A 27,703-nucleotide genomic window follows, 5' to 3' on the forward strand; every position below is an offset into this window, starting at 1 on the left:
GTATCTCCTCTATGTTCTGCTATTTAGTTGAGGAGAGAAAAGAACATTATTTTTCAAGGAATATTAATTAACAAGACACTATAAACTCTAATCTTTAGACCTCAATTAATATCACCAAATGTAAATGTCAGATGTGACACTGAATTAAGAACTGTTTAAAAAACATTCTCTCAGCAGAAATACTTGCATAGTGCTTGAATAGATGAAAAGAACTTGTTGCAGACCAAGGTACTTCTGCATGTTATGTATTGGAAAAAAATTGGGAAGGTCAACCAACAATTCATACAAAGACAGAACTGTTAGAAAGCACAAAAATGTACACAGTTTCAGCTGGTAAGTACTTGGCCACTGCTCAACATACTAGTAACTTATGATCCATATACATATTTTTAAACAAGATCAGGATAAGGGGGCTGAACCCCTGTGAGATTCAAATGGCTTTCCCACTTCTGACTCCGAAACAGATTACTTTTTGATTGCCCACTGTTAGTTCGTTCATGAGGAGAGTCGGATGGTTTTGGGAAGGTGGTAAGTGTAGAGGCTAGCTTAGATTAATACTTTAGGACAGTTTTCTGAGTCAAAGAGTGGACAGTAGCAGATGCTTAGGGAAAAAGTGCAAAAAGCAGGAAATGTGCACTCTCCCAGCTTGCAGCAGCTGGTGGTTTAAGGACTTCCTGAGCTGCAGATTACATGAAGACTACTGTCAAGCAATGCGAGCTGCAGAAAGCACAACATATTGTCAGCTTTTGTTTGAAAAACTAAAAGTAACAGCACTGTATTTTCCTTCACCATTACTCTTTCCTCTACTCAGTTCAGCAATTCCACACAGCCCTTCAGAGCAAAATATATCTTCCCAGAAGCTCAAAAATGCTTCATCTAGTCTCATCTTGGACTGTCATGTAAAATCATAAATTCAAGGATTGTAAAGACTACCAACTTAAATTATTCACTTACCTGTTTTTCAGCTTGTCCATAATCCGATCCTTGGGGTGACAAAAAGTGACAAATATGACCATTGTTTTTTGCTTTTTCTCGAAGTCCCATAGCAGTTCGTACTGTGGCATTTCTAGCATGAACAAACACCATCACCTTAAGGTAAAAAGAAAAAGGGCTGATGAGAAATAAAAAAAAGTCTTAATCAAGTCATGAAAACACTAATTACAAAATATTCCCTGTAGGAATGAAAAAAAAAAGTTCATACATAACATACTGATGAAAACTAATGTTGCTTTAGGGAAATTAAAGGGTGATGCTGCCTATATTGTATTTAATATTTTTCAAATGCTCTGGAAAGCAAACAGTGAGGTGATAACTTTCCTGGTGGTGTGACTTGACTGTGTGAGACAGCTGAAACATGGGAAAGTTTGAGGGCCTGGCTCTTGAGTAAATGGCAAATACTGTTTTGCAAGTCCATCTAATTTTAGTTGAAAATGTAACCATGGAGTTACAGTTCTTTTTTAAAGTAGTTTCAGTTGAATTTTTAGAGCGGTATTTCAAATTCCAGAGAATCATGGGTTTAATTTTGTTTTTTTTTGGTACCATCATGCTTGTATCACCTTTAAGTGTATTACTGAATTACTTTAAATGAAACACTGTTAAGAAAGTTATCTGTATTTAGGGTATAATTAAACAAGTTATCGCCTCTGTTCTTAATTTGGAAATTCGTAATTTAATTACAAATGTATAATGTACATATAATTATATATAAAATTAGACACAATAATTGTGAATTTATATAAGTTTATAATTAAAACCACACAAATTAATTCAGGTGACAATGCAGAGATAAAAAGAGAAACAATATGTGCATAACTATTTGCTTACTGGGAGCAATTACTCCTTACCTGTTTTAACTCATTTGGTACATCTTTCCATCCTCAATTTAGTAACGACTGCTACAATTATTAGCTTTCATCTGAGTAAAAATATTCTCAGATAAATGTCACAGTTAGCAACATATCAATTTTCTCTAACTTAAAAGCAACATACTGGCAAAGTCCTTTTTAAATTTCTTCAAAGAGTAAGAAAACCACAACATAACAAAAGTACAGTGTATGTCCCAACTGTCTTCATTAATTATTTAAGGATTACTTAGATTTTTTCTATACAAAGCCTGTATAAAAATGTATAACTACTCTAAACAGTAATTTCCTAGATGTGACTTCATATACTCAAAGTAGAGCACCTCTTAACTCCATTGAAGCCATCTCTGTACATCACCAAATATGTTTGTAAAGAGCCAGCCCTACCTTTAAAATAGACATACAAAACCTTGTTAAATGTTTTCCCCCAATGAAGTTAGTAAGCATTTACCCAACACATTGTGAGACAGCAATGAAGTCTTAAGAGGGTTAATTTAGCCTGTCCTAAGTGTGTCAGGGAATATTATATTTCAGTGTCAAAATCTCTGTGCATTAAATTATGCAAATAACCTACGAAAAGTAATTTAGAATAGAGAGGAGCGGTTCCACAGCTACAAGCTGTGTAATTAGATCTGTACTCTGCAGTTCAAAGCCAGCTCTGGTGTATATAGCCCTAGTGCTGAAAGCGTCTGCTGCTGCTCTCCTGCAACCAAAGCCTTTAAATAATAAAACATATACAAGAAAGAAGAAAGCAAATGTCTCTAGCTAGGTTACCTACCCAGAATTTTCTTAAAGTATGAAACAAATCAAACATTTTCACCAAAGACTTTGTCGAAAATTCACAAGAGGAAGTGCTTGCATTCCCCAGGTGATGTGTATTCCAGGTTGTCATCTTTCTGAAATGTCTTAGTGCATCACTAAAGCACTGAAAAACTTGCTATTATTCAAAATATCTATGAGAATGAGCACTTTTCTGTTATCAGAGGCATATAACTAGAGGCTAGCAGGACTTATATTTTTACTTAAAAGAGAAAGAAAAAAGACACCAAGCATATAGGTAACATAAGTGTCTAAAATAACTCATGAAAAATTATCATCAAGTACTTGAAATCCCTTGAAACACCTTTCTTCAACCTGGGACCGTAAAGATGCTTGAGCTAACTTTTGCTATTGGAAAATGTGTCTTTCAAACTAACCTTCTCCATGGTAACTCCAAAATGATGCATTAATCTTCGTGGAGAAGCACACTGACTCTTTGGATATCTTTTCCATTTTGGTTTTAGAGTGCTGGTCACTCAAATGCTTGAGTTTAGCATCGCTGTTTTATTTAACACCTCGAGGACAGAAGTCCTGGGTTTTGCGACCCACTTTGCATCCCATCTTTCAAATAAAGATGAAATAATTAATGTATTTAATACAATGCCCACATTAATAATGTAGTTTAGAGACAAGTATCTATACTTCATTTTAGTTTCAATACACTGTTTGTCTTCACCCAACTAAATTATAGAATCACAGAATGGTTTGGGTTTGAAGAGACCCTAAAGATCATCTAGATCCAACCCCCCTGGCCATGGGCAGGGACACCTGCAACTGGACCAGGTTGCTCAAAGCCCCATCCAACCTGAGCTTGGACACTTCCAGAGATGGGGCATCCACAGCTTCTCTGGACAACCTGTTCCAGAGCCTCACCAGCCTTATAACATGTTATTTTTTGTGGCAGCCAGTTCTTGACCTGGGTGTTATTTCTATTGAAAATGAACAGTTGGGGATATGGATCAACAGATCAATAATAACAATAACAAAGACATCTAGAATGCTGATTCGGCTAATCCGTACTGTAATGTGATATAATATATTTTGAACTCTTGATAATTACCATTAATTGCTGTCTCTGCTAAGTTTTGATTTAATTATGCACTCAAGTAAATTACTTCTGATCATTTCAATTTAAACAAAAACTAGGATGTTTGAAAAAACCTCTACAGAATCTAATTTAAAAAAATATATTTAACATAGCTATTTATCTAATTATATTTCTATGTAGATATACCATCTTTAAAGGGTGATAACTCCTATTTAGTTTATAGATACTTTTACTATTGTAATGTGCACTTGCTCATTTATTTATCTGGAACAATACTACTTTTTAAAGACATCTGCCCCATAATTCCAATTTTTGTATTGCTTTTAATGTGGAAACTTATTTTTTCCTTAAGATGTGCCTGCCCTAATGAATATTATATCACACATTCCCTTCTCCTTCTTATTATTGCTCATGAAATTCTATGTAAAAAAGCTATAGTAAAGGTATTGTATTGGAACTACTTTCTTAGTTTTCTTCCTATTTGCTTTTCCTTCATTTAGCCTTTCTTGTTTTAAATCTACCCGTTTCTTATTCTTCATTTTAATTTCTCTTACATTTCTTGATGCACCTTCTGCTGTGTCTTCTCTGACTTGATACAATCTTTGTTTTATTTTCTTCCATTTTCCTTGTATTTCCTATATGTTTTTTATATCATCTCTAGCAAAAGATCTTCACACTTAACCACAGACTTTTAAACACAGAACTTGTGGGAACTACTACTTTTTTTTTTTTTTTTTTTTTTTAGGTCTCATAAATACATAACATCTTCATCTTTGGTACAAAAGAAATACGTCTGGAATAGTCCCAAATAGTATCAACAATACATCGATATAGATATTTTAACATATTAATTTCCTGTTTTGGTACAATTTATAGGCATTCTGAAAACTTACTGCCTCACTGATTTTCAAGTGGCAGAATATTATTTCAAAGGTGTGCAGAAGCCCCCATGAAAGGTAGATTCCACCACATAAAATGGCTTTACTACAATCAGTTATTGAATTGACTTGTTATAATTATATCTAACAGGACATCTTAGCCTGGGGTGACCAAGGAATTTTTCTTTAACTAGAAGTGGATGATTTTCTTCCTAATTTTCTGACTTATTTTTCCTTTCGTTTTAACTTTAAAACCTCAACTGAGTCCTGCTAGTTGGGTTACAGACATGGTTTTCTTGTCCTTTTTGAAGACAGGGATGACACCTGCTATCTCTCAGTTCTCAGGAACCTCCCCTGATCCCAGGGTCTTTCAAGGATTATCATAAGCGGCTCTGCAATGCCATCGGCCGCAGCTCCTTCAGCATGTATGGGTCTCTCCAATCAAGTTCCATAGATTTATGTCAGGGTAAGTGTAAAGATAAATCTTTGCTCCCACCTTTCACATTTGTCTCAGGAACTTTGGGATTCCTGTAGGCAAATCTTACCAGAAAAAACTAAAGCAAAGAAGACAATGAGTAGCTCAATGTTCTAAGCTCTCAGCTGGCCCATCATCCCTGCCTAGACAGAGCTCCAGGTATTCCAGCTGTGCTCTCACATGCAAACAAGTTTCTTGCCATCCTGGCCTGACCTTGCTCAAGAGCTTGTTTCCACCCATTGCAGCACTCAGTCATGTCAGCTATTGCATCACATCTCTGATTTCAATATCACCATAGCTCAGCAACTGCGTGCAGACCCCCAATTTCTCCTTTTTGTTCTATATACTGCATGTAGTAGTGCACTGGCACTTCAGAGAAGCACTCTGTTATGCCCATGTAAAATGTGACATTGTGTCTTCTGCCACTACGTAAAGGTGAAAACTATCAGGGTTCAGCATAATTTCCAATCAAAGATACGGATAAAGCAGTTCTGGCCCCCTAAATAAAAACTACTTGCCCATATAAAACTTTGTGACTCATCCTTTATACCTATACAGTTATACGCATTTTCCACTAATGCATGCTGATTGGTTTGTCTGATTTAATTTATATTAGGAAGTTCTAAATTAGTAATTACTTTAAAAATGGCAAGCACTTGTGTTTATGATCTTGTCTTTTTATACTTTGAATTATATTAGATGGTCTTTATTATAAAATAAATGCTCATTTGCAGAATCAATGGTTAAATATGGATTCTGGACACTAAAGGAAACCAGTTTCAGAACAGTATAAAGGGATCTATGCTATCTTCAATTTGTAGCATTAGCCAAATACATGACAAAATGCAGAGGAAAAATGAATAGCATGAAAATTAAAGTAGAGGGTAAATACTCAGTAAGACAAACAAACAATACTTTACAGACTCACAGAGGTAGTAGAAATTATTCTGAATTTTAATTGACAGGACAGAAATAGAAATACCAATCTCTATTCTTGTATAGAAAATTATTCAAGAATAGCTAGCCTATTACTATGCAAATATATGTCATTAGGCAGTTAACAATTGCATTTTTGCAGACGCCAATGGACTTGAATGACAATTATTATTCAAAATTATAAGCAGCTTTTCACTGCATCTTTTTTTAGAAAAGCTAGATCACGCAATAATTTGTTTCAAGCATTTCCCTTTCTCCTGTTCTGACATTAACTATTTTGACTTTGTACAACAAAGTATGTTCCTACATTATCATAAATTATATTTTTTTACAAATATCACTCCAGAATAAGAGTTGTCATGTCTACCATATCTCTTATGTTTCCAAAACTATTTATGTTCGTATGCATACCATCCGGAATATGAAAAAATAACCCAACAGACAGTAGTGATAAGCAGATTTTATTCAGCTTTACTGAAGGAAAGGAACGTAGAAGATACTGGAGAAATCTTCATATCTATTCCAATTCCTTTTACTTAAGTAAAAAACATGAAGAAAATTGCCACGTCAGCTTCTATATCTTCTGGATTTGTAAGATACATTTACGTAAATAAACCTACTAAACAATTCAAGAATGTAGCAGTCAGGTTTTCTAGCTTATTTCTTATCGGTATTGATTTAAAAACCCAGACTTTTATCCCAGACTTTTTTTTTTTTTTTTTTTTTCTTCTAATCATTAGGTTTTCTATATCATCTGAGAAGCAAAGAAATGTCTTCAAGTATAAGCAATGGTTTTATATAATATGAAACTTAATAAAGTTATGAAGAATTTAAATTTTGCAATAGTTTGCAAATGAGTAAACTGTGCCAGAACAATTAGAATGTCCCTTGTAAACCCATAAACTATACACCTAGGCCTTCCCAAGTTATCCTTTCCTAAATAAGAATATTATAAATACCTCATGATTAAATACATGAGAATATACAAATGGAACATATTCTGGAGTCATCTCTTCAACTACCAACATCACAGCGCTACATATGTGAGAAATCTCATATTCTGGAAAAAGAATAGAAGTAGAAAGTCAAAAGGATTTTTTTTTCTGATGCATCATAGTGTCTTAATAAAGAATATTTCCCATCCTCATGGATTCCTCAAAATAACTTGTTTTCTATAGCATTCTATAGTACTGTGTATTTCAAATTAAAACCCACTAATGACATCTATTAAAAAAATCTGTGATAGGTAGAAGGTCTTGATGGATAGTAGTTATCTTGTTACATATTGAATACTTTACAGAAGTTTTGACAATAATCATGAAGTTTATTAGTTGATAGTATCTATTATGTTAAACTAAGCACACAGCTCCATCTCTTTCAAGGCTACAGAGTAAGAGTTTTCAAAAGCTTTGGTCCACTGACAATCCTCAATATGTCTTCTGGAATATCATTTATCCTTGCCATTAAATTCTTACTGAAGAATAAAATGAAGCTGACAGGGATCCACAGACTTCCCACAATCTTCTAGACCACTAACGCTCTCCAGTCCCTTATTTGAAAAACAGCTTTTAACACAGAGCTAGTAAAACTTATCATGTTGCAAGACTGGTCAAGCTGCCCTCATCACACTTGCAAGCTGTACATCTGTAACTTAACAGGCAGGTCATCCACAAAAGGCCAACTGGCTCAAGATCATAGAATCATTAACTATTATAGCCTTAAAATTTCAAAAGGCAGTTATTGTGGAAATGAAGGGCACAAATAAATCATGAAGATGCAGAACACAAAACAGGGTTTTGTGAGTTAGTTTGTCTGTGATTTTGTTAAGGAAAACATACATACAAATGGTCCCTAAATGTGCAAAAACTGCAAAGGAAAGCTATTCAAAGTGTTCAAGTCTTCACTTGATCAGCTGTCACAGAAATAAAATGATCAGCCATAATTCAGCTATCCTGCTGGACCACTTTATAATCAGTGTGTGTGTATTTTTATATACCTACATACATGTGTGCATATATAAATATAGAAGCAATATATACACATATATGTGCAAATAAGCAACACCAGGTGATGAAGTAGAGCAATATTTATAGATACAGAGTTACAAAACCTTGGACTGAAATAAACTCTTTAGGCTATGAAATGGAAGTCTTGGAAAAAAACCCCAAACAATCTAGATAAAGAATACAGTTTAACAAATTCAGTAACTTTGAGTTATTTGTCAAAAATGAGCTATAAACACTATTTTATCCAAGAAAAATACTAGGACAAGCTTAATTCTCAAGGTACTAACTTCCAGAGAGACCTCTGAAGAAAATACTATTTTATTAAATCTTATCTCATGACACAGCTATAAAAGCGTTGTCAACAGTTGCAGTAACTAAGCTTATTAAACTTTTATCTTCGCACAGCTTCTGCAACCAAATAACAGCTGGAAAACTGATAATAAAGAAACTTAATCCATCATTTTTACAGATGAAATTAATACCTGTCAAATTTACTTCCGACAATTTAATATAATAGATTTAAAATAACTACTCAATGTTTCTTTTTTGGTTGAAGATAGCATTGTAACAAAAACAAGATGACTCTTAGTGCTGCAAAGTTCAAGTAAATTATTATAAATAGAGAACAGTTTCAGACAAAGTGAATGCTTTATGTGCAATAATATAGCACAGAACCAGTTTTGACTATATAAATTAAAGTGTAATGTTTCTGATGAACATGAGCCAACAGTGTGCCCTGGCAGCCAAGAAGGCCAACCGTGTCCTGGGTGCATCAAGCACAGCATTGCCAGCCGGGCAAGGGAGGTGATTGTCCCACTCTGCTCTGCACTGGTGCGACCTCACCTGGAGCACTGTGTGCAGTTCTGGGTACCACGAGATAAAAAAGATATTAAGCTACCGGAAAGTGTCCAGAAGAGGGCCACAAAGTTGGTGAAAGGTTTAGAGCAGAAGCCATATGAAGAGAAGCTAAAGTCATTTGGTTTGATCAACCTGGAGAAGAGGAGACTGAGTGGAGACCTCACGGTAGCTACAGCTTCCTCACAAGGGGAGGAGGAGGGGCAGGTACCAAAGCCTTCTCTCTGGTGTCCAACGATAAGAACCCAAGAGAATGGCAGGAAGATGTGCCAGGGGAGGTTTAGGTTGGACATTAGGAAAAGGTTCTTCACCCAGAGGGTGGTGGAGCACTGGAACAGGTTCCCAGGGAGGTGTCATGGCCCCTGGCCTGACCGTGTTCAAGAAGAGACTGCACGATGTTCTCAGACACATGGTGTGAACTGTGGGGTTGTCCTGTGCAGGGACAGGAGTTGGACTCGATGATCCTTCTGGGTCCCTTCCAACTCAGGACATTCTATGATTCTATGATCTAACATAAAAAATCCTGATTTGAAAGAGTGAAGTATTAAAAATCCGTGCAAGGTGATACTCAGAAATTATTTTAAGATTTTTTTAAAAGTATATAGTGTCTCAATATTCCTTCTAGTGAACTAAATGCAGAACAGTGGTGTAGAACAATATTTTAATTAAGTACATACATTCTTATTAATTAAGCAAGCTTCATCTCCAGAAAACTGCATCCTAACCACTGAAAGCACACACTGACTAAAAATATAACAAGTGCATGTGTCTGTATTCTGCACATTAAAAAAAAAGTCCAAATTTCATTATAAAAGATGAAAGGTAAAGCTTGTCATAGGTGTATCAGACGCAGTTGAGACAACACTGCAAAAGCAAAATGGTAAGGCAGAAGAAACTATCTAAACCTAAGAAAAAAATCAGAAAAGCAAAAAGCACAGAAACTAAAAAAGTACTTGATAAAACACTTTCCTTCAAAAGGTTCTTAAGAAAACTGAACTGACATAAGCTTAAAGTGGGTAGTAGTAAATCATCATAATGCATCATTAAGAATGGATGGTTTGTATAAGGCTGTTCATTGTGTTATGTAGTTTTCATCTACATTTATAGTTCCAGTAGTAAGATTTCCAGCATGTTAATTGAAGAGAAATTGCCATATCTCCACTAATTTATAGCTACTAAAGCCTTCTCAACTCAAGTTAGGTGGAGTTGTTGCTAAATATGTAGGAATGCTACTACTGCATTCACTTTTGGATGTTGTGGTGAGGCTTTCAATAGCTATTTACTATTTGAAAAATTCAGGTTCTTTGCAACAGACAACTTTGACCACCAGAAAAGCTCCTCCCTACATACTGGAACCACGTCCTGTAAAACCCTGATGTCTCCTCATTATTTAAGTACTGACACCTTGAACCTCAACACCTGCACAGACAGGAAAGAGAATTAGAACTACAGAAATATTTTAGAACTTTCACTGAACAGTCAGGTTTTACTATGAACTGAAAATAACAATCTCAGTGAGAAAATGAACTTTCAAGGAGTTGCAGTGAGTTCCAGAGCTAGTGGAAGTTAAACCAGACAACATGTCATCTCAGAGTTACACAGAAAACCCTCAGAAGCAGCAGGAAAACAGAGACATTCATTGTTTTAAAAAGGAAGAGAGGTTTCAGAAGACAGGAGAATGCCAAAGGCATTTCAAGTTGAAAATTGTAATAAACTGCCAAAATGGCAAATCAGCAAAGGTCATTATTGGGTAAGGAACAAGGATGGCAACTCAGATACCTGTGGCTGAAGATGAGTAGCAGAGTATTGAAGGATACAAAAAAACCCAAGCCATACAGAAAAGGTGCGGAGAGTAAATATAGGAGAGCTGCTGAAATAACACCAAGGACAAAGAACACAGGACTTCTTTTGAAGGTTTAAGTAATATCAAAGAGAATCAGCTATGAGAAAAAAAAACATAAGAAAAGGTTGCAGAAACAGAAGAGATGTGTAGTCTGGGGAATGCAGGAAACACAAGAGAGTTTTCTGAGTGCAGTCTGAGGAAGTCTTCCTCTGAAAGCTTTCGAAGAACTTCAGTACCTCCCATTCTAATTCATAATGCAGGAAATTAACAAGACCCCCCCAAAAATTATGCAGTTTCAGGTTTTACTTTTTTTTTTTTCCCTTAAATGAAGACATAATGTTCAGAGCACAAAAAGAAAAAAAAAAAAAGGAAACAGAAAAGAGTAAGGTTCTGACAAATTCATAACAGTAAAAGTATTTAAGAGGTGATGGGGACAGTGAGAGAAACATGTGATCATCTATCGGTAACCAAGGTAATGGGATAAAACAGTGAAAGGTCAGCAACAGCAGGCGATATAATGGATGTGATCCTATACAACAGTGAGGGTCAGTTAAAAAGAGCTGATTCCCTAGGATATGAAGTTAAGCAAGTGAACCTTGGCAAAGAGAAACAGCTCTATATTTTTTACACAAAGGAATTTAACATAAAGTTAAAATTTGCATGTGATACGTTTCATAGGAAAAAAAAAAAAAAGCCTTAAAATACTAAGTTATTTCCCCAAACTCCTAAAAATACTATGTTATTTCTCAAAACATAACATGAAGTGGATGTTTTCCCCCTCATACTTTCTGAAGATAAAGACAGTATGTCATGCATTGTCCTAAACTAGCTAGTAATGCAATGTTTCAATTTATTACAGAAATGATGTTGATATGTATGGTCTTCAGCCAGTGTCTTCGCTGGTTTTACATGGTTCTCTAGAGTCTACTTCATAAAGGTACTGCCCTCTCCCCAGAACTCATCTTCATTAGATGCCCTTCTCACAGGGCTGTAAAATGTGAAGAAGGTTTTCCAGTTCTGTGGCTGAATTAATACTGTTAATTCACACGGCCCAATACTGGTGACTGCCTGACAAGAGACAGCTGTAATCACTTTGAAGGAATGATAATTTTCTATGACTGAGCCTTCACCCACTCTTCAAGGGAACAGTATCTCAGAAAATAAATGCTGGCAAAAATACTCTGCCTGCAACTGAGCAGGGATTCACATTCTTGGACAAACAGTGTGTAATTTCAGGTGTGAAAACAAATATTCACCAGCTAATATTGAGCACAGAAGGACAGTCCCAGGAAGGTGGACATAACAGAACTAGAGGTTCTCACTTAAAGCAGACTTAAGAGGATCTGACAGAGAAACCTCCTAATGAAGATCTACATTGTTAGTGATCCTACAAAAGGAGCACGCTGACTTCAAAAGCACCTGAACACCTTTGGGATATTTTCTGATCTTATTTCTTGATTGATGATAAGAAGTTTCTATAACAAAAACCCTGGAAAACTCAGTAGGGCAAGTCATCTATCATTATATCTTTCCTCAAGTTAAACAAGAGCAGAATTGTGCTACAAGACAAATGTTATAGCTTCAGTTGCATTTGGTAATTCAAAGTGAAGCCTACAAATGAGATATCTCATTACTTTGAGCAGATGGATCAAAATTAAAGGCTGAATCACCAACTCTTAATTTCCCAGTAGCCAGAAAGAGCTTGAAGTCTTGCAGAGGACAACTGTTGAAAAATCAACATAAAAAGCTTCTCTCCATCTGTCAAAACACATGCCTGTAGAATACAACTACCTCCTACAAGCCCTAGTCTTAAAAAATGAAAACACACGTACATCTATTAAAACACATTAACATATACCTTCTGTCAAACATTACACTGTAACCTATAATATGACAGGGACACATCAGCAGGACTTCTGTAAGGGTAAATGGTAGAATTCTTAGAAATGAAGTGGTAGAATTATTTGAAAATGAGTTAACAGAGCAGTAGATAAACAATGTTGAATTTAAGTTATTAAAATATTCCAAAGTCTCTGGTAAATAACCTTAAAAGAGACAACTCTGTGAATGTTTGATGGCCACAGGAATGTGTCTGTCACATGTGCTGAATAGTTACAGAATTCCAAACATTTCTTGAATTCCACAGAGATACACAACTGCTCTGGAAATGTTGTCCTAAGTATTAAGGGGAAGGTGTGCACCCAGCTCTCTAAGAAGTATATTTAGCAATAACCACAGCTTCGCTAAAAAGCAAACAAACTTTACACACAGAAAATGTATTATAAATAAACACAAGTTTTGAGGATAACACAAGCTAAGAAAGGTAACAGAGCACTATGGTAAAACACTACAGTGAATATGGGCACAAGGTAATGGTCTTCTAAAAACTAAGAACGCTGGAAGGAGGTGATAACTTTAGAAGATCAAAAGCTATTCTCAAAATTGTGTAAAGACACTAAAGAATTCCCTCCTAGTGTAATATTAATCATCTAAATGACCTTTTTTCCCCCCCACTTATTAACATCTGCAATTGGTGTAATGATTAGATCATTTATCATGGCATATTAAAAATCCCTGATTTTTCATATGTGGTACAATACTACATACTATACTTAACTGTGTTATACAATGAACTGACAGGCTTGATTCAGCTTTGTCAAAGACTGTATACCAGTGTTTTTGTATCATTCATTTCAAGATATGAATGGTTGTTTCATAAGTATCAACAGCAGTAAGTTTTAAATACTCTGAGGAAAAGTCCAGTGTAACTAGTTGGTATTATCGATGCGTATGTAAGAGAGTTCTGCAACATAGCAGAACAAACATTTTCAAGCAAAGAAAATTATTAATATTTGCAATCAATCATATAAAATCAAGTAAAGCCTTCTGAAAGCAAATCAACGCTTATATAGCAAGGGAAACCACACTTCTGCCTTGTCTGGAAATGCAATCCTTATTTGGTTTTTAGTTTGAAATATAATTTTCAGAAATTGAGATCAGCAATAGTGTCAGCTGCTGAAACTGTAACCTTAAGCAGACTACAGTTCTTCACTTGGCCTCTTTCAGCTCTAGCTGATGCCTTAAAACAAAACACTCATGCACTCATCTGCCAGTACAGGAACTAAAACTGTTCTCAAGGAAAGCTACAAAAACATCTCCTGCCAGAATTAAACAACTTACTGTACTTGAATTTTTCAAATAATATCATATATGTTTGTAGACAGTTTTTTCCTCAGAGCAAAGAAAAGAGAGGGGAAGAAAGTTGCAATAAATATGCTTGAACTGCTGAACTTCCTGCCGGGAATCCAAGATATGTTACTCATTTAGACACCCTAATTTAAAGAATCTGCTACTTGTAGATTTATCTACAGCAAATGAAAATACACAAAATCATTACAAGAAATAAAAGATAAGCAACTACATGCACCCCAGTGTTAGGAATTTGTTAAGGCATGTGCATAATGGACAATGAGGAGAAATGAAACTAAAGGTCTCTTGGTACTGTCAACAAATTATGTTAACAGTCTTCACTCAGGAAAATATCTGCATTTCCATATGTAACTTAATGAAGGTCTTCTGAATGTAACAACAGTAACTGATATCAACAAGAGAAGACAAGTGGAAAGATGGTGTTAAATCAAGAGGACTAAGAAGCTGTTGCCGAAGTATTCCCCCCCAGTCATAAACCAACTGTTCATCTTTCAAAAAATATCACTATCTGAATTTTACATGAAAAGGGGAAAATGTGCAATTTTTAGTGTGACTGTGGGGGAAACAGTTGCTCTCTTTTATATATAGGCTATTTAGTGAAAAGCCTCTTCAAGAATCATAGTGCACTAGCACTTGTTCATGCTCCAAACAGGTGCTGTATCTGCCACAACTGCCGTTACTCACACTGCTGTATGTGCAAAGTTCTAACAAAAATGAGACATTGTGTGGGGGTGATTCAGGAGCACAACAACAACAGAATGAGAAACTAGTCAAGCAAATGAGTTAAGCCCACAATCTTAGCGGCGGGGAATATCAGCCTTGAAAATTCACTGCAGAAACCTCTACTGTGAAGCAAAATGACGGATCATGCCTTTAAAAAGAAAACAAAACGCAAACCCCAGGGTATTTCAAATGACAGATGCTGAGCCCTTGCGCACCATGTCTTGAACACTACATAATTCTCATCCCTCATCTCTTACAGGAGATGCTAAAATTTGAAAGTTATGGGAAAGGCTAAGAATAATAACTAAGCACCATATTTTTCTTTTTTTTTAATCATTAAATGTACCTAAGTGTAGGGTCTCCAAAGCACTAACCTACTTTGCTTCATCACTTTAAAGTGACATTAATATATATTAATTACTATAAGGGATCTACAAAGTAACACGAATTTTCACCTTAGCTAGAAGGTAACATAATTTAGCCTGCTCAGATTTTCTTGCATGCTGTTTCTAATAAAGTGTTTTCAAGATTAGAGATGACCTTCTAAGTGACATATCTCAAAATAACAATAACTAAAAAAAAAAAATTCTTAATACATCATTATGATGATCATAACTGATTTCTTTATATGTGCTCTGAATGCAAACCAAAGCAAAAATAAATACCTGGTGTCCAGCCATTATTTGCTTCAGCACATTTTCATAACATACTTCATCCATATGATTGAGCTGCTGCACCTGAAAAACACACACCATACTTCATATTCAAAGCATTTTTATCTTTATATATTTTTTAATACATATCAAGAAATTGACAGTAATCCATGAAAGAAAAAGGTGATAATGCAATTAAATTTACAATATACTGATTCCCATTCCTAACAATATTGATTTGGTATTTGGTGTACACAAATAGAACATGAAAATAAGTAGACTAAATATCAGTAAGTGCAGTGAATATAAAATGTATTACGTGACTGTTGTTTTTTTCATAAAGAGACCTAACCCAGTTCTTTTCTAAAATGTATCTCATGTATTTCATATTAAGGAATCTTACTTCTGCAGGATATTGTTGAAATATCCATTTAATACATCATCTTACCTAGCATTAAATCTTTCCAGTTGGTAATATAAAAATAGTTTTTACACTGCAGATATACACATCCAGAAAAACAGTGATTGTCAGCTTTTTTGCTCTAAAGAACAGAAGTGTCTTCATAGTTGGGTCATGCACAGGTAAGACTGGAAGCACTATGTACAGAGTTTCCAATTAGGGATTAAAAAGTTTCAGGAAGGTTCCAAAATAAAGAGCTCATTTGAAATGAAAAGTATTTTTCAAAGTACTCTAAAGATTTTTTTTATTTCTCTAATGCATCACAATATAAATAGCATGTATCTACTTGAATGAACTTCAGTATTAAGCTTGTGACAAATCCACATAAATAAATGAAGTTCAAAGTTGGAGCAATCACTCCATTTGTGCATTCATGTTCTAGAACCATTTTTTTTTTTTTGACACAAGGAAAAGTTTTACAAGAGCAAAGTATGTAAAAACTTGAAAATGGAAATTTAGTACTTGGAGTTATCTAGAATAGCTGAAAGTTGAAAAAAACTAGCTTTAAAACAGCTTTAGAGGGAAGAAGAGAACATTCATATCTGTAACCGTACAAGTATAGCAATACAAAGATGAGAAAATATGGACGCGTGTACAATAGAAAAGCAGCCAGTCAAATTATTCTGAAAAGGAGAGATTAGCATTTTAATTAATTATTTTTTCAAATAAGAACAAGTGAAAAATTATTATGGAGAACAGTACAGGGACAGTGCACAAATACACATGTGGACATATATATTATTTTATATATACTGTATATATAATATATATACACACATACAAATATAACTATGTATTCTTTGCATCTATACCTAAAAAGGAAAACATAGAGAAAAATAACTGACATTAAAGAAAAATATCTGACATTGACAGATCTTTGACTGAAGAAGCCACACTTTAGTCTTGGTCCCACTTGCTCTAAGAGTTCCAATGTACAGTGCTTTGCTGGCTAACTTCTGTGCATAATAAACACACCATGCTGTCCTTGCCTTGGAAAGCTTGCCTACGGTGTGCACGTGCTAATCACTAACTGGCTTTTTTGGGAGGGGTTTTGGATGAAGCATGTCAGAAAGCTGTTGCAAAGCATCAATCTAAAGTAAGTACAAGCCTTCTATCTCCTTGCAACTCATCAGGGTGGATATGGACACAGCACTGATTGCACCTGCTGATGTTCTGCAAGAACTGCTGTTGACTCTGTGGGTTCTTACATCACTTTTCTCCTCTCATGTAGACCAGAAGGATGCTGATATTGGCAATAATTTGGCAGCTTTACTATTAGTATCATGTTGAATAAAATCCTTTTTCAAATCCTTTTTGTTTGTGAAAAGAAAATCTCCAGGCTGTGGTATTACCGAAACAAGTTAGCCAGGTACTCACACTCCAGAATAGCTGCTACCTCCTAATATCTCCTCATCTACTCATGTTTTTTTTAGAAAACTTAGTGGGGTTTTTTAATAATTTCAGATTTTATAGGATCATTTGTACATTTCTTTGATTTTGAAATCACAAATACATTCCAAAGTGAGTATGAAGAAATGGAGTCTTTCCTTTTTTCTTATCATACAGTGGAAATAAACTAAATATTCAGATCAAGTATCAGGAAAAGATTAAAGAAAACCAACAGCAAATAATAGTGAAGATACTTGAAACAATTAATGAAGGTTAAAATATGCAAATCACCATAAGTACCATATGGTAAACTATTCTTGTGTGTACAGACTTAAAATGACTCCCTACAGTTATAAAAAAAGTTTCTTTCCTGCACTGCAGATGGAATTAACTACTTAAATAACCTAATAAGAAAGACAATGCCCATTTTTACAAAAAAGAAAATAAATGGTCTTATTGATTAAGCTACAAAGTTAGCTTCTGATTGAACATATTTTGATTTCTATTAAATTAAATCACAGCAGATTAACATCTTCTAAAAGTTAAGCTATATAATATAAACTTTAATTATCAGCTAGTGAGATTCATAGGAAGTCTTACGGAGAAGTGTTTGTATTAATTCCTGTATTTAAAGAATAAATTACATGTCAAGTGGCACCGCACTTATGACATTTAGTAAGAACATTATACCTGACCATGGCCTTAATGCTTCCCAAAATGAGCAAGAGCACAAAGAGTAAAGAAACTTATTTAGAAACTACCTTAATGTGTTTTCAATCAAATATACACATATAGTTAATGACTTAGCATGCTAAGGTTTTAATTGATAACATATCCAAGTAATGTTAACGTAAGTCATGTTAATATATATATCTCTACTGATGTTCACTTTTATATGTATATATATATAAATTAATATTTTTCTTATAGCTTTCCACATGCATTCTTACAGCCCAACAAGCAACACCATAGTTCCTAGCAAAATTCAAAACTGAAATGAGAAAGGCAGAATAATCAGCTGCTGCAGTTGAGGGTGATGATTTCTCCTTCATCAAGCAAAACTTAGTACCAAGGGGAGGCAATGCAAAGCTAGATACCATTGTATTCAATTACAACAAGGTCTACTTACAAGTATTGTGAACTGAGAAAATACGATTCTTAAAGCACCTTGCAATTATGTATATCTTTATAAAGAAGAAAATACACTTAATGAACCATAATAACCCAGTACCCTCTACACATACATAAGTGAAGCATGATCAGAACAAACAGCAACCCTCCTTTTGGCATTCATGATTCTTTACCTTATTGGTTGTCTTAATTCCTATAAAGGTTTGCCCAAGTGGTACAGGTCGGAAACGGCCATCAAAGTAGAATAGTCCAATGAAGGGATTGACGTGCAGAAATGTAGCAACATCAAGATAATTGGGCAATGTAGCTGAAAGGCCCAAAATCCTAATCATACTTTGTGTAGATTCAACCTATTAAAAAACAGAAAACCTGTAAATGATCCAAGTGTTATAAGCCAAGAAATCAAGCAGAGTTTTAAAACATCCCTTATAAAACAGTAATGTGAAAGGAGCAGTTAATACTTTCTACAGAAGGTGAACAATAGATGTGAGTTAGTGATTATCCTGTATTGAAGAAACCAGAGCACTCCGCAATTCCATCAAGTTTTGCTTATTCAGACTTTCTATTTTATTGTACTTTTGCCTTGCAAAAGGTGAGCAGTCATTAACTGACATGGAGGAACAGTGGCATTAAAACTGGCTTTGTTAAGAAGGGATAGTCCAATTTATGGGTAAAGCTAAGACAGAGAATTTGGTATCATTTCTTCCTTAGTCCAAATAACACCACAATTCTGAACAGAAAGAATGTAATTCATGTCATCCCTCAGTCTTGGCTTTTGCTTAGGCCTTCCTGTAACTCTCTTAGACAATCTATTCTAGTTCTTTGTAACAGACTTTCTTCCTTTCTTCTTTTCTTTCTTCCCTAAATGTTTGCATTACATGCCTTCCCATTTGGTAAGGAATAAAAAGTGCTTTACAGTGAAATACTCTGTTCCATATAAAAGCCTACATATTATATATATTTCCAGTTAATTTTCAAAAAATGAAACCAGTCAAAAGACCTGAATGAGGAAAGTATGCAAGAATTTCCCTATTTTCTTCTGGAATATTGAGAGCCGTGTAGGTTGACTCACATCTCTTGTACTAGCATAATTAGTGAGAAACAAAGTTCACAGTAAACTTCCTCAAAAGGCTTTTTGGGCACTATAACTGAAGGCATATACAAGGTTCTCAACTTGTCTCCAATGTGTGAATGTCTCATGATGAGTAAGGCTGGTAACTTCTACTGGGCTATGTCCTGTTAAAAACAATACTTAGAATACAGATTTTGAATCAGCCAGGTGTTTGAGTTAAAGTGAAAGGAAGCGTCACGTAATTAAAAGAGATGAATTAAAAGTTTTCAAAAAAGATTATTAAAACGTATATAGAGAGTATTTTCAAGGAAGAGAGAATACACCATAATGTAAAACACACACCTGGCAAGCAACAGGCCCACCAAAATACAAAACTGAATCCCAAAAGGAATGCCCCCCCCCCCGCCCAAGTCCACAGACATACTAAACCACCACATTGTTTGGTAACGGACAGGGCCTATGGCAAAAATTTGGACATTTAAACTGTGGATGAAACCATCTAAATGATAGAGAAAACCTGTTGATTGACTCTTCTGCACTTATAGAAAGAGAAGCTTTGCAAAGAAAAGCCAATATACTATAAAATCTTATATGTAAATGCAAACTTCGATATAACTGGGACAAATCATGAGAGATTTCATTTTCAAAAGTCTTCCATCTGCAGGTTACAAAAGCAGCATTTGCCTGTGAGAGTATAAAGAAATAGTATCATTTCTTACACAACTTTTCATAGCTGGATTATTTGATGAACTAAGGGCTATAGTTAAACTCAATCACACAGTTTTGAGGTGTTTGACGTTTGATTTGATTTTGGCTTGGTCTCCTGGAGCACCACCTCCTTCTGCTCCGACCTTGCTGTCTGCGGGGTTGTTTCTCACACGTTTTTCCTCACTCCTGTTTCTCTCTCAACTGCTGCACAGTGTTTAACCCTTTCTTAAATATGGTTTTACAGAGGCACCACCATATTTGGGTGCTGGGCTGAGCTGTGCCCTGTGGTAGGTGGGTTGGAAGCAGCTCAAACCAGCTGTGTCCAGCACAGGGCAGCCCCAGCCCCTACTCATAGAGGGCTGGGCGCTTGCACTCACTACAAATGTTTAATTTACGTAAAGCTTATATGCCTTTTTTTTAAAAAAAAAAACCAAACCAATTTGAATCTGTAAAAACACTAGCTGCTTGCCAATATATTTATCCCATACTTTGTTCACAATCATCTGATAATAGGTACAACAATCTGAAAGTGTACTGAGCTCCAATCTGGAAAACGTTCTTTGAGTTTACTAAATTCAATAACAATTTATTTCAAATCACCTAAGAGCATGAAAGCAATAGTTTGAAAATGTCCTCAGTTACATCTGAAGGTAGAAAAGCATTTCAAGTATTTAAACAATGAACAAGAGCTCTGCTTAATAACTATGGAAGTATCAATTTACTTAGCAATTAACTGTAAGCTGTTTGTTAAGAGTTTTCTTTCAAAATATAAACAAGGCCTAGAGAACAGTTCTGGTTTATTGAGTCTTGTACCCTTCAAAACCTTTGTTAAAAAAAGTCATTTAACTTCACTGATCTGGCAGTTGGCCCTGGAGTTAAGGAGCTGATTGAGAACTCAGAATTACAACGCCACATGAAAACTGCAGCAGAGAGTTAGCACAAACAAGTAATTAAAATGACTAATATGTATAGCACATTTTGAAACACAATATACTTTTGCACATTCTACATTATACTTTGCATATATCAGTGCATATGTATATAGTGCCCACATAATTTTTTCAATTTATACATCTAAAATTTACAAGTTATTTGGATAATTAGTTTTCTATTTATGTCAAGCCACAAAAATCAAGTCAGAGTGCTATAAGAAATCACACAATTTCTTTAGCTCTATAGTAACATCTTGTTAGTCTTCATGATTAAATAAAGGCTGTTAAGACTCTAAACAATTCCATCAATTTATTTAACTTCTTCCAAAGCCATCCAAACAAATAAAACTTTTTTTTTTACCATCTACTTTTTTATCCACTAAACGCCACAAAATATCCATAATTAATACACATAAAAATAATCAAGAAGGAAAGAGAGATACATTTACCCTAAAAGACAAAATGTATAATAACAATTCTCCCGATTATTTTATGTTCGCATCAAATTCATATAAGGGTGGTCACAAAGAAAATTGAGAACCCCTTTTTTACAAAGAGTTAAATGGAAAAGATGAGGGGTAATGGGTACAAATTACTCCTGGGGAGATTCCGACTGCACACAAGAAGGAAATTTTTCACAATGAGAACAATCAGCCATTGGACTATTGTCCCCAGGGAAGTGGTGGATTCCCCAACACTGGACAGTTTTAAGATTCAGCTGGACAGGGTGCTGGGGCCATCTTGTCTAGGCTACGGTTTTGCCAAGAAAAGTTTGATCCTTGTGGTCCCTTCCAGCCTGGTATTCTATGATTCTATGATTCAAACTGTTAATCTGCAAATCTTGAAAATGTGCAGATGCCCTTTTTAAATATAGTCCATTAAAACATTAATAGTTTCCATGTGCTGCATCACTTCTCATTTGGTTCTTGAAGTCCCAATCAGAGATTATGCCTTCATCTACCAGCCACTATGAATACATAGTCTTTCCTGAAATTACAGTGAAAATTACTGAAAAGACATTTTGGATGACAAAATATTCTGTTTACATTGCCTATCATTGGCTGGTGGTATGAAGCTAAGTGTGTTTTCTTCACTACTGGCATACAATCTCTAACATTTTAATCTTCATATGTGTTTAATTATCTCAGTAAAAATATAAGCACCATTTGGCACTTACAAGACTGAACTGTCACAGTATTTTCACATCATGTTCTTTGAAAGCTTTACTATATTTTATTGATTTGATGTTACACTGGAAGTAAGAAATAAAGTTGCCATAACTATACTTAATTGACATATCTAATTAGTGTATCTAATTCAGAAGCATTCATGATGGCATGTGGAGAATTGACAGCATGTTCACCATACACATTCGCAGAACATGATTATCACACCATGAAATTCCATGTATAAAAAACAAAATAAACAGAAGATAGTTATCTGGTACCAATTTCCACACTCAAGCATCATCTGCGTTTACACTGTAAAGCATAAAGGATCAGGTATGGGAAGTGCCTCTCTGGATTGTAAATTGATCACAGCAGGATCATTTTCTTCCTAATAGGTTTTAAGATTTGCATATCATCTCATTACATTATAGCTGCCACTTGAGAGCATACAGAGTATGCATAGAGATAGTCTTTTATCTGACTTCTGAAGTTCTTCCTGAACTTTGTGATCCTGGCAGTCTTCCCATTTCCATGTATTAAAATATTACATTCACAGAATGAATTATAATCAAGTGGGAAAGCCATTGTTCAACTCAAGCACAGAATTAAGTGAAGCAGACAAGTTTACATATTCAAATCTTTGAAGAGTTGTCCATTGGTTAGAAATTACTCTGCTATTCAGGTGACCCAGAATCACTTCAACGCACCCTCTACAGTCAAGTCTGTACGCCCTTCAGATGTACTCTAAAGATACACAGAAAATTAGGCACAAGCATTTCTTAGTTTTTAAATCTAGACGTGCAAGAAGATGAATTCTTAACTTAGGTTTCCAAGTTCCCTGCTCAACAGTGCTAAGAATGAAGTACTGCATACAGGCATTCACATTAGTTACTACTTGGATACTGCCCTGCCCACAGAACAGCTCTAAGTCTCAGCCTCTCACAAAAATCCATGTTTTTCCCATTATCCAAAAAAAGGACAAAAAGAAAGGAAAATTCTTAGAACGTTAAAAAAAAGAATTGCAGGTGTTTCAAAGTGACTGAAAAGGAAGTTTGTACAAATGTTTGGCCAGTCTTTATTTATTGATATCTTCTTTATAGTCTAATAAAAGAATTAAGAAGTTGTCCACATAGAATTAAGAATCAGTCCACATAGATGGTAATTTACTAGGTTTAGGAACAAACATGGAAAAACAGTAAAATTGCAAAATCAAAAGTACATAGTAAAAATGCAATTACTAATACTGTTTTGAAGATTCTACATAGGACATTATCTACAACTCAAACACTCTGCACAGAATGCATTTGTTACTAGGCAACCATCCAGTTAAGTAATTTCATAAATGAGTTTTACTCTGCTTCCAATGAACCCTGAAAATACTGTGATCTCCAGTCCTCCATTTAGAACATATTTAAAAATCTGGAGGTACTGAAAAAATGTAACCATGCAAAAAGCACTATTAGAAGCCATATTATTTTCCCTCAGCTAAATATTAAGTATGTAATCCTTTGCCTTAAGAAATGACATTTTGAATACAGTTATTAAGAGATTTCTATGCCCTGCACAGTGCTGTGTCAGTTTTTCTTGAATGACAGAATGCCTTTTCATGCTATGTTTACCATTTTGTTCCCAAACTAAGAAACAAAAAGAAATAGAAGCCCCTCTACAAATCAGTTTAACTGCTTTACCATATTGTGAAAGAATATAAAACCTATGACAGTCACTATTACCTTTTAAACTCCAGGGATATATCACAAAAATGGAAAAATGTTCACATATCATTAATAGAAAATGACATGCAGAATGATTTCCTGACATCACTTCCATGCAAAGTAATAGAAAACCTTCAGAAGATTATTACAAATATCTGATAGATAACATTTTCCAAACAAATGGGAGATTTGGTTTTGTTTCAAAGAAGTATGTTGTTTTAAAAAAGTCACTCTTACACAACTACAAGCTTGCCAGAAAAGATAACAAGATAGATCTAGACTCATGTAAGGCATTAGACATATGGCTACATACCATACTGTTTAAAAATAACATTGCAGAATAGCAAGAAAACATGTATCACAAGCTGATAAACTGACAGATCTTAAAGAGAATGTATAACTGAAAAACAGCAATTAAAAAGGGATGCCTCTAATTGCTTTCTAAGCCCAACTCTATTAAATAATTTTGTCCATGATATGCAGTAAATAAAAAATAATTGGTGACATGAAGAGCAGGTGATTGGCAGAATTAATATAAGTGATATATGTGTCAGCCATACAGATAAATCTAGGTTGACAGTCCCATTCAAACTAAATTTCTTTTAATTTAGCTCATTCTAAAACAGGTCACAGCTGCAAAATGAGACACCATTCTCAAGAAACATTCTTATAGCAACAAGGAAATCCTGCAGCAACTCTAAAGAGATCTGTCTGAGGACTTAATGAACAAGCATCTGAATGCAAGCTCTGAAGATGATGTGTTAGCAAATTAAGTACATGCAATTCTTAAAAGTATAAAAAGGACAGAACTGAGTAAAAGCAGGAAAATGCTATACCTCTGTATAAGCCACAACCAAAAGTAACACAGAAGTTCTATACCAAGTTTTGTTGACATGTTTTAAAAATACAATCATGAATATAAGAAAGTTAATCGAAGAGTCCCACAACACAGTAGTTGGAAACAAAAAAATTATTGTAGAAGGTTTCAGTAAGGTTGTTTGGTTTGTCTTGTAATAGAAGATGCTGAGAAACGTGATTAGCCTAAGGAAGGAACATTAAAGAGAAGGAAGACTAACAGCAGTCACTCAAGATGAGAAATGAAGAACCGAATGAAATGCCAATGTCATTCTAGTCTCAAAAGACACATATAGGAACTGCAGTGGGCTACCATTAGACACCAGATATATAGATCTAATCAGTTTTTTAGGTCATTAGCTATCAGCCTTGCATTTTTTTTTTTGTTCTTCTTCGAACTCCTCAGATTTTCTTAACCAGGAATGCCATTCCAAGTACATAAGAATTCCTAATTTGATCACAGTTAGGCACTTGGATTTGGGTAAGAAACCTCTGAACTTGTTTGCTTCTGACTTCTAGTAAAGATGTAAAAGAGGGAAACAAAGGGACAAAAAAAATGAGGTAAAGGAGACAATGAAGAACTAGAGATATTGCTAATGCATTTAGAGCAAGGAAAACTACATGACGGCTGAGAGGGAAACTTTCTTTAACAAGGTGTAATGAGGAAAGAAAGCTCAGAAAGGAAACATGAGAACTAGGGGAAGGAGAACTCCTCCACCATCTCATGGTCTCTGCAGTCAAGTCTGCCTTTGATATTCACATCCGCAATAAGCCCCTCCTTGTTGGTGAGAGTGAGGTACATCAGAGCACCTCTTCTCCTTGGCTCCTCCATCACCTGGAGGAGAAAGTTCTCATCAATGCTCTCTAGGAACCTCCTGGATTGTTTTCCCTGCTGTGTTGTCCCACCTATTATTTAGGGAGCAACTTTGTTGATCTAATATGAAAAACATAAAGCAATTGAAATTTCAATATTTCAGGGTCCAAGATGGAAGCTTCAGTTCTTTTACTATGTTTTTTCTTTAATTAATCATTCACATAGTTGACAGAAGGTATCAAAACTCACATATCACTCAAGTGCAATATTCAGTATGCTTTTTCTTGAAAAAATATCTATAAGCAGCAAAGAAGTCATCAAAATCTCACAATAATTATGACAAAATAATTCAATGTCCTTTAAAAGTAGTCAGTTTTTTTTCTTTCAAGCTAATACGCTTGGTAGATATTACAGAAGTGCGGAAAGTTTGATTAAAAAGTTTAAGCATTTCAGTTTTACATTTGCATTATGCTTTAGACTAAAACTTTGAACATCAAAGCTACAAATTGGATTCAAAGAAGCTGTTTGATGTTATACCTACAGTATATAACAGAGCTCAAAGCAATTTTCCCACCAAAATGTTTAGCAAAGTCAATTTAAACCACTTGCAAAAACATTCTCTAAAATTCGAAAAGTGCAAACATGCACAAATATGCTGTTCATTCTACTATGAGTAAAATCATCAGCAATTCCAATATATATGCCCCTTCCAGGTTTTAAAAAGACTGGTTCTAAAAAATGCCATAAGTCAAAATGAACATGTTAAAGTCTTAAGTAAGTGGTGTGACTCACTGTTCATCTGGGGGAAGTATAACCATAATTCAAGTATTTTGAGGTACAGGACAGGCCTACTAATGTATCAGGATATTCCTGTTTTGAGAAAATATTTGTGTAGTTGAATTTGTACAGTAGACGGATACAGATGTCAAAGCATTCTTTTCTGGCACACTTGTAGGCCCACGTAGATAGTTGAAAACTAGTTCTTAATGCTCCCCTCCCGCAAAAAAAAAAAACCAAACAACATTGTCTGGTTTTGTGTTTTCCACCATGTAAGCAAAACAGCCCTCACACGCTCTGACCTGAGAGGCAGTTTTTCTGTAAGACAGGATAACAAGCCCTGCAAAATATAAGAGGCACTACATTATACATCCTGACCGATACAGGAATAGTGACATGATCTCATATACAAGCTAGCGAGGTATGATCCAGATGAAACTATAGGTACATGTCATTATTATAGTAGCTATTAATAATTTATTGAAAAGGTTGAAGTAGTATTCAAAGGAATTTATCACAGCCCTGTCCTAGAAGTGACACAGGGAATGACTGTTCCAGGTCAGACCAAAAATCCCTCTGCTTCAATACAGACTCCCAAAGCGGACAAAAGCGACAGTACAGAAACGGGGAAAATGTCAAAGATATTTGCCAGCATAGCCCCTGGTTACTACAGCTCCCAGACTGATCTAGTGACTATTAGTCTGCATTGGATTTTTCTTTGATTTACTTGTCTAATCACTTTCTGAATCTCTCCACTACAAATTAGGAGAAACTATTAATAGTCAATATTTCTGATGTCTTAAACCAGTATACAAATCAGGTAACTGATTTCAGGAATTACTGCAGTAATATAATTGACATAAGGATATTTACACTGATGGTGTCTATATTTTTTTTTTTCTTTTTTAAGAACTGTACAATTATTCTTACCTCTTGTGTGCACAAATACTGAACAAGTATGATGTTTCTACAGGTATCAATGAAAAATATGTTCTAGAACTACTTTCAGATGCTTCATACAGAATCACCAAAGTTAGGAGTACATTCTCCAGGAATGGGCTGAATATCCTGGGTCTAGTTCCCGCTCCAGGGACATTTATGGATTTGTCTCAAAATGTATAAAATTGAACTATGAGGTGGGAAGAGAACAAAAGAAATGTAACTGAATATTTTTACTTTGCAAAATATAATTAAAATATGATTAGATATGATTTTTTTACACTTAAAACAGCTGTAATAGTATTTTCACTAAACTCCAGTGAAATACTTCTGAAATCAGAAAATGCATGTCATCCTTTTTAGTCACCAAATAAAAGTTCCAGTAATTTCATAATTAGCTACAGATGTACACTGCAAACTTCATACATCTGTTCTTG

At 34.9% G+C, this 27,703-nt stretch overlaps 1 protein-coding gene across 4 annotated transcripts in view; it reads right to left on the bottom strand.

Annotated features, from left to right (window-relative positions):
* Positions 1-27,703, bottom strand: part of ASCC3 (activating signal cointegrator 1 complex subunit 3) — a 266,295-nt gene that overhangs the window by 134,425 nt on the left and 104,167 nt on the right. For all 4 annotated transcript variants that reach the window (XM_065056591.1, XM_065056589.1, XM_065056590.1 and 1 more), the window contains exons 12-14: positions 18,462-18,638; positions 15,321-15,392; positions 955-1,089 (exon numbers count right to left, since the gene is read on the bottom strand). In XM_065056591.1, coding sequence (XP_064912663.1) covers positions 955-1,089; positions 15,321-15,392; positions 18,462-18,638 — 384 coding nt within the window. The remainder of the gene's footprint in view (positions 1-954; positions 1,090-15,320; positions 15,393-18,461; positions 18,639-27,703) is intronic.

This window comes from Columba livia, chromosome 3 (assembly GCF_036013475.1).
Source record: "Columba livia isolate bColLiv1 breed racing homer chromosome 3, bColLiv1.pat.W.v2, whole genome shotgun sequence".
NCBI lineage: Eukaryota > Metazoa > Chordata > Aves > Columbiformes > Columbidae > Columba > Columba livia.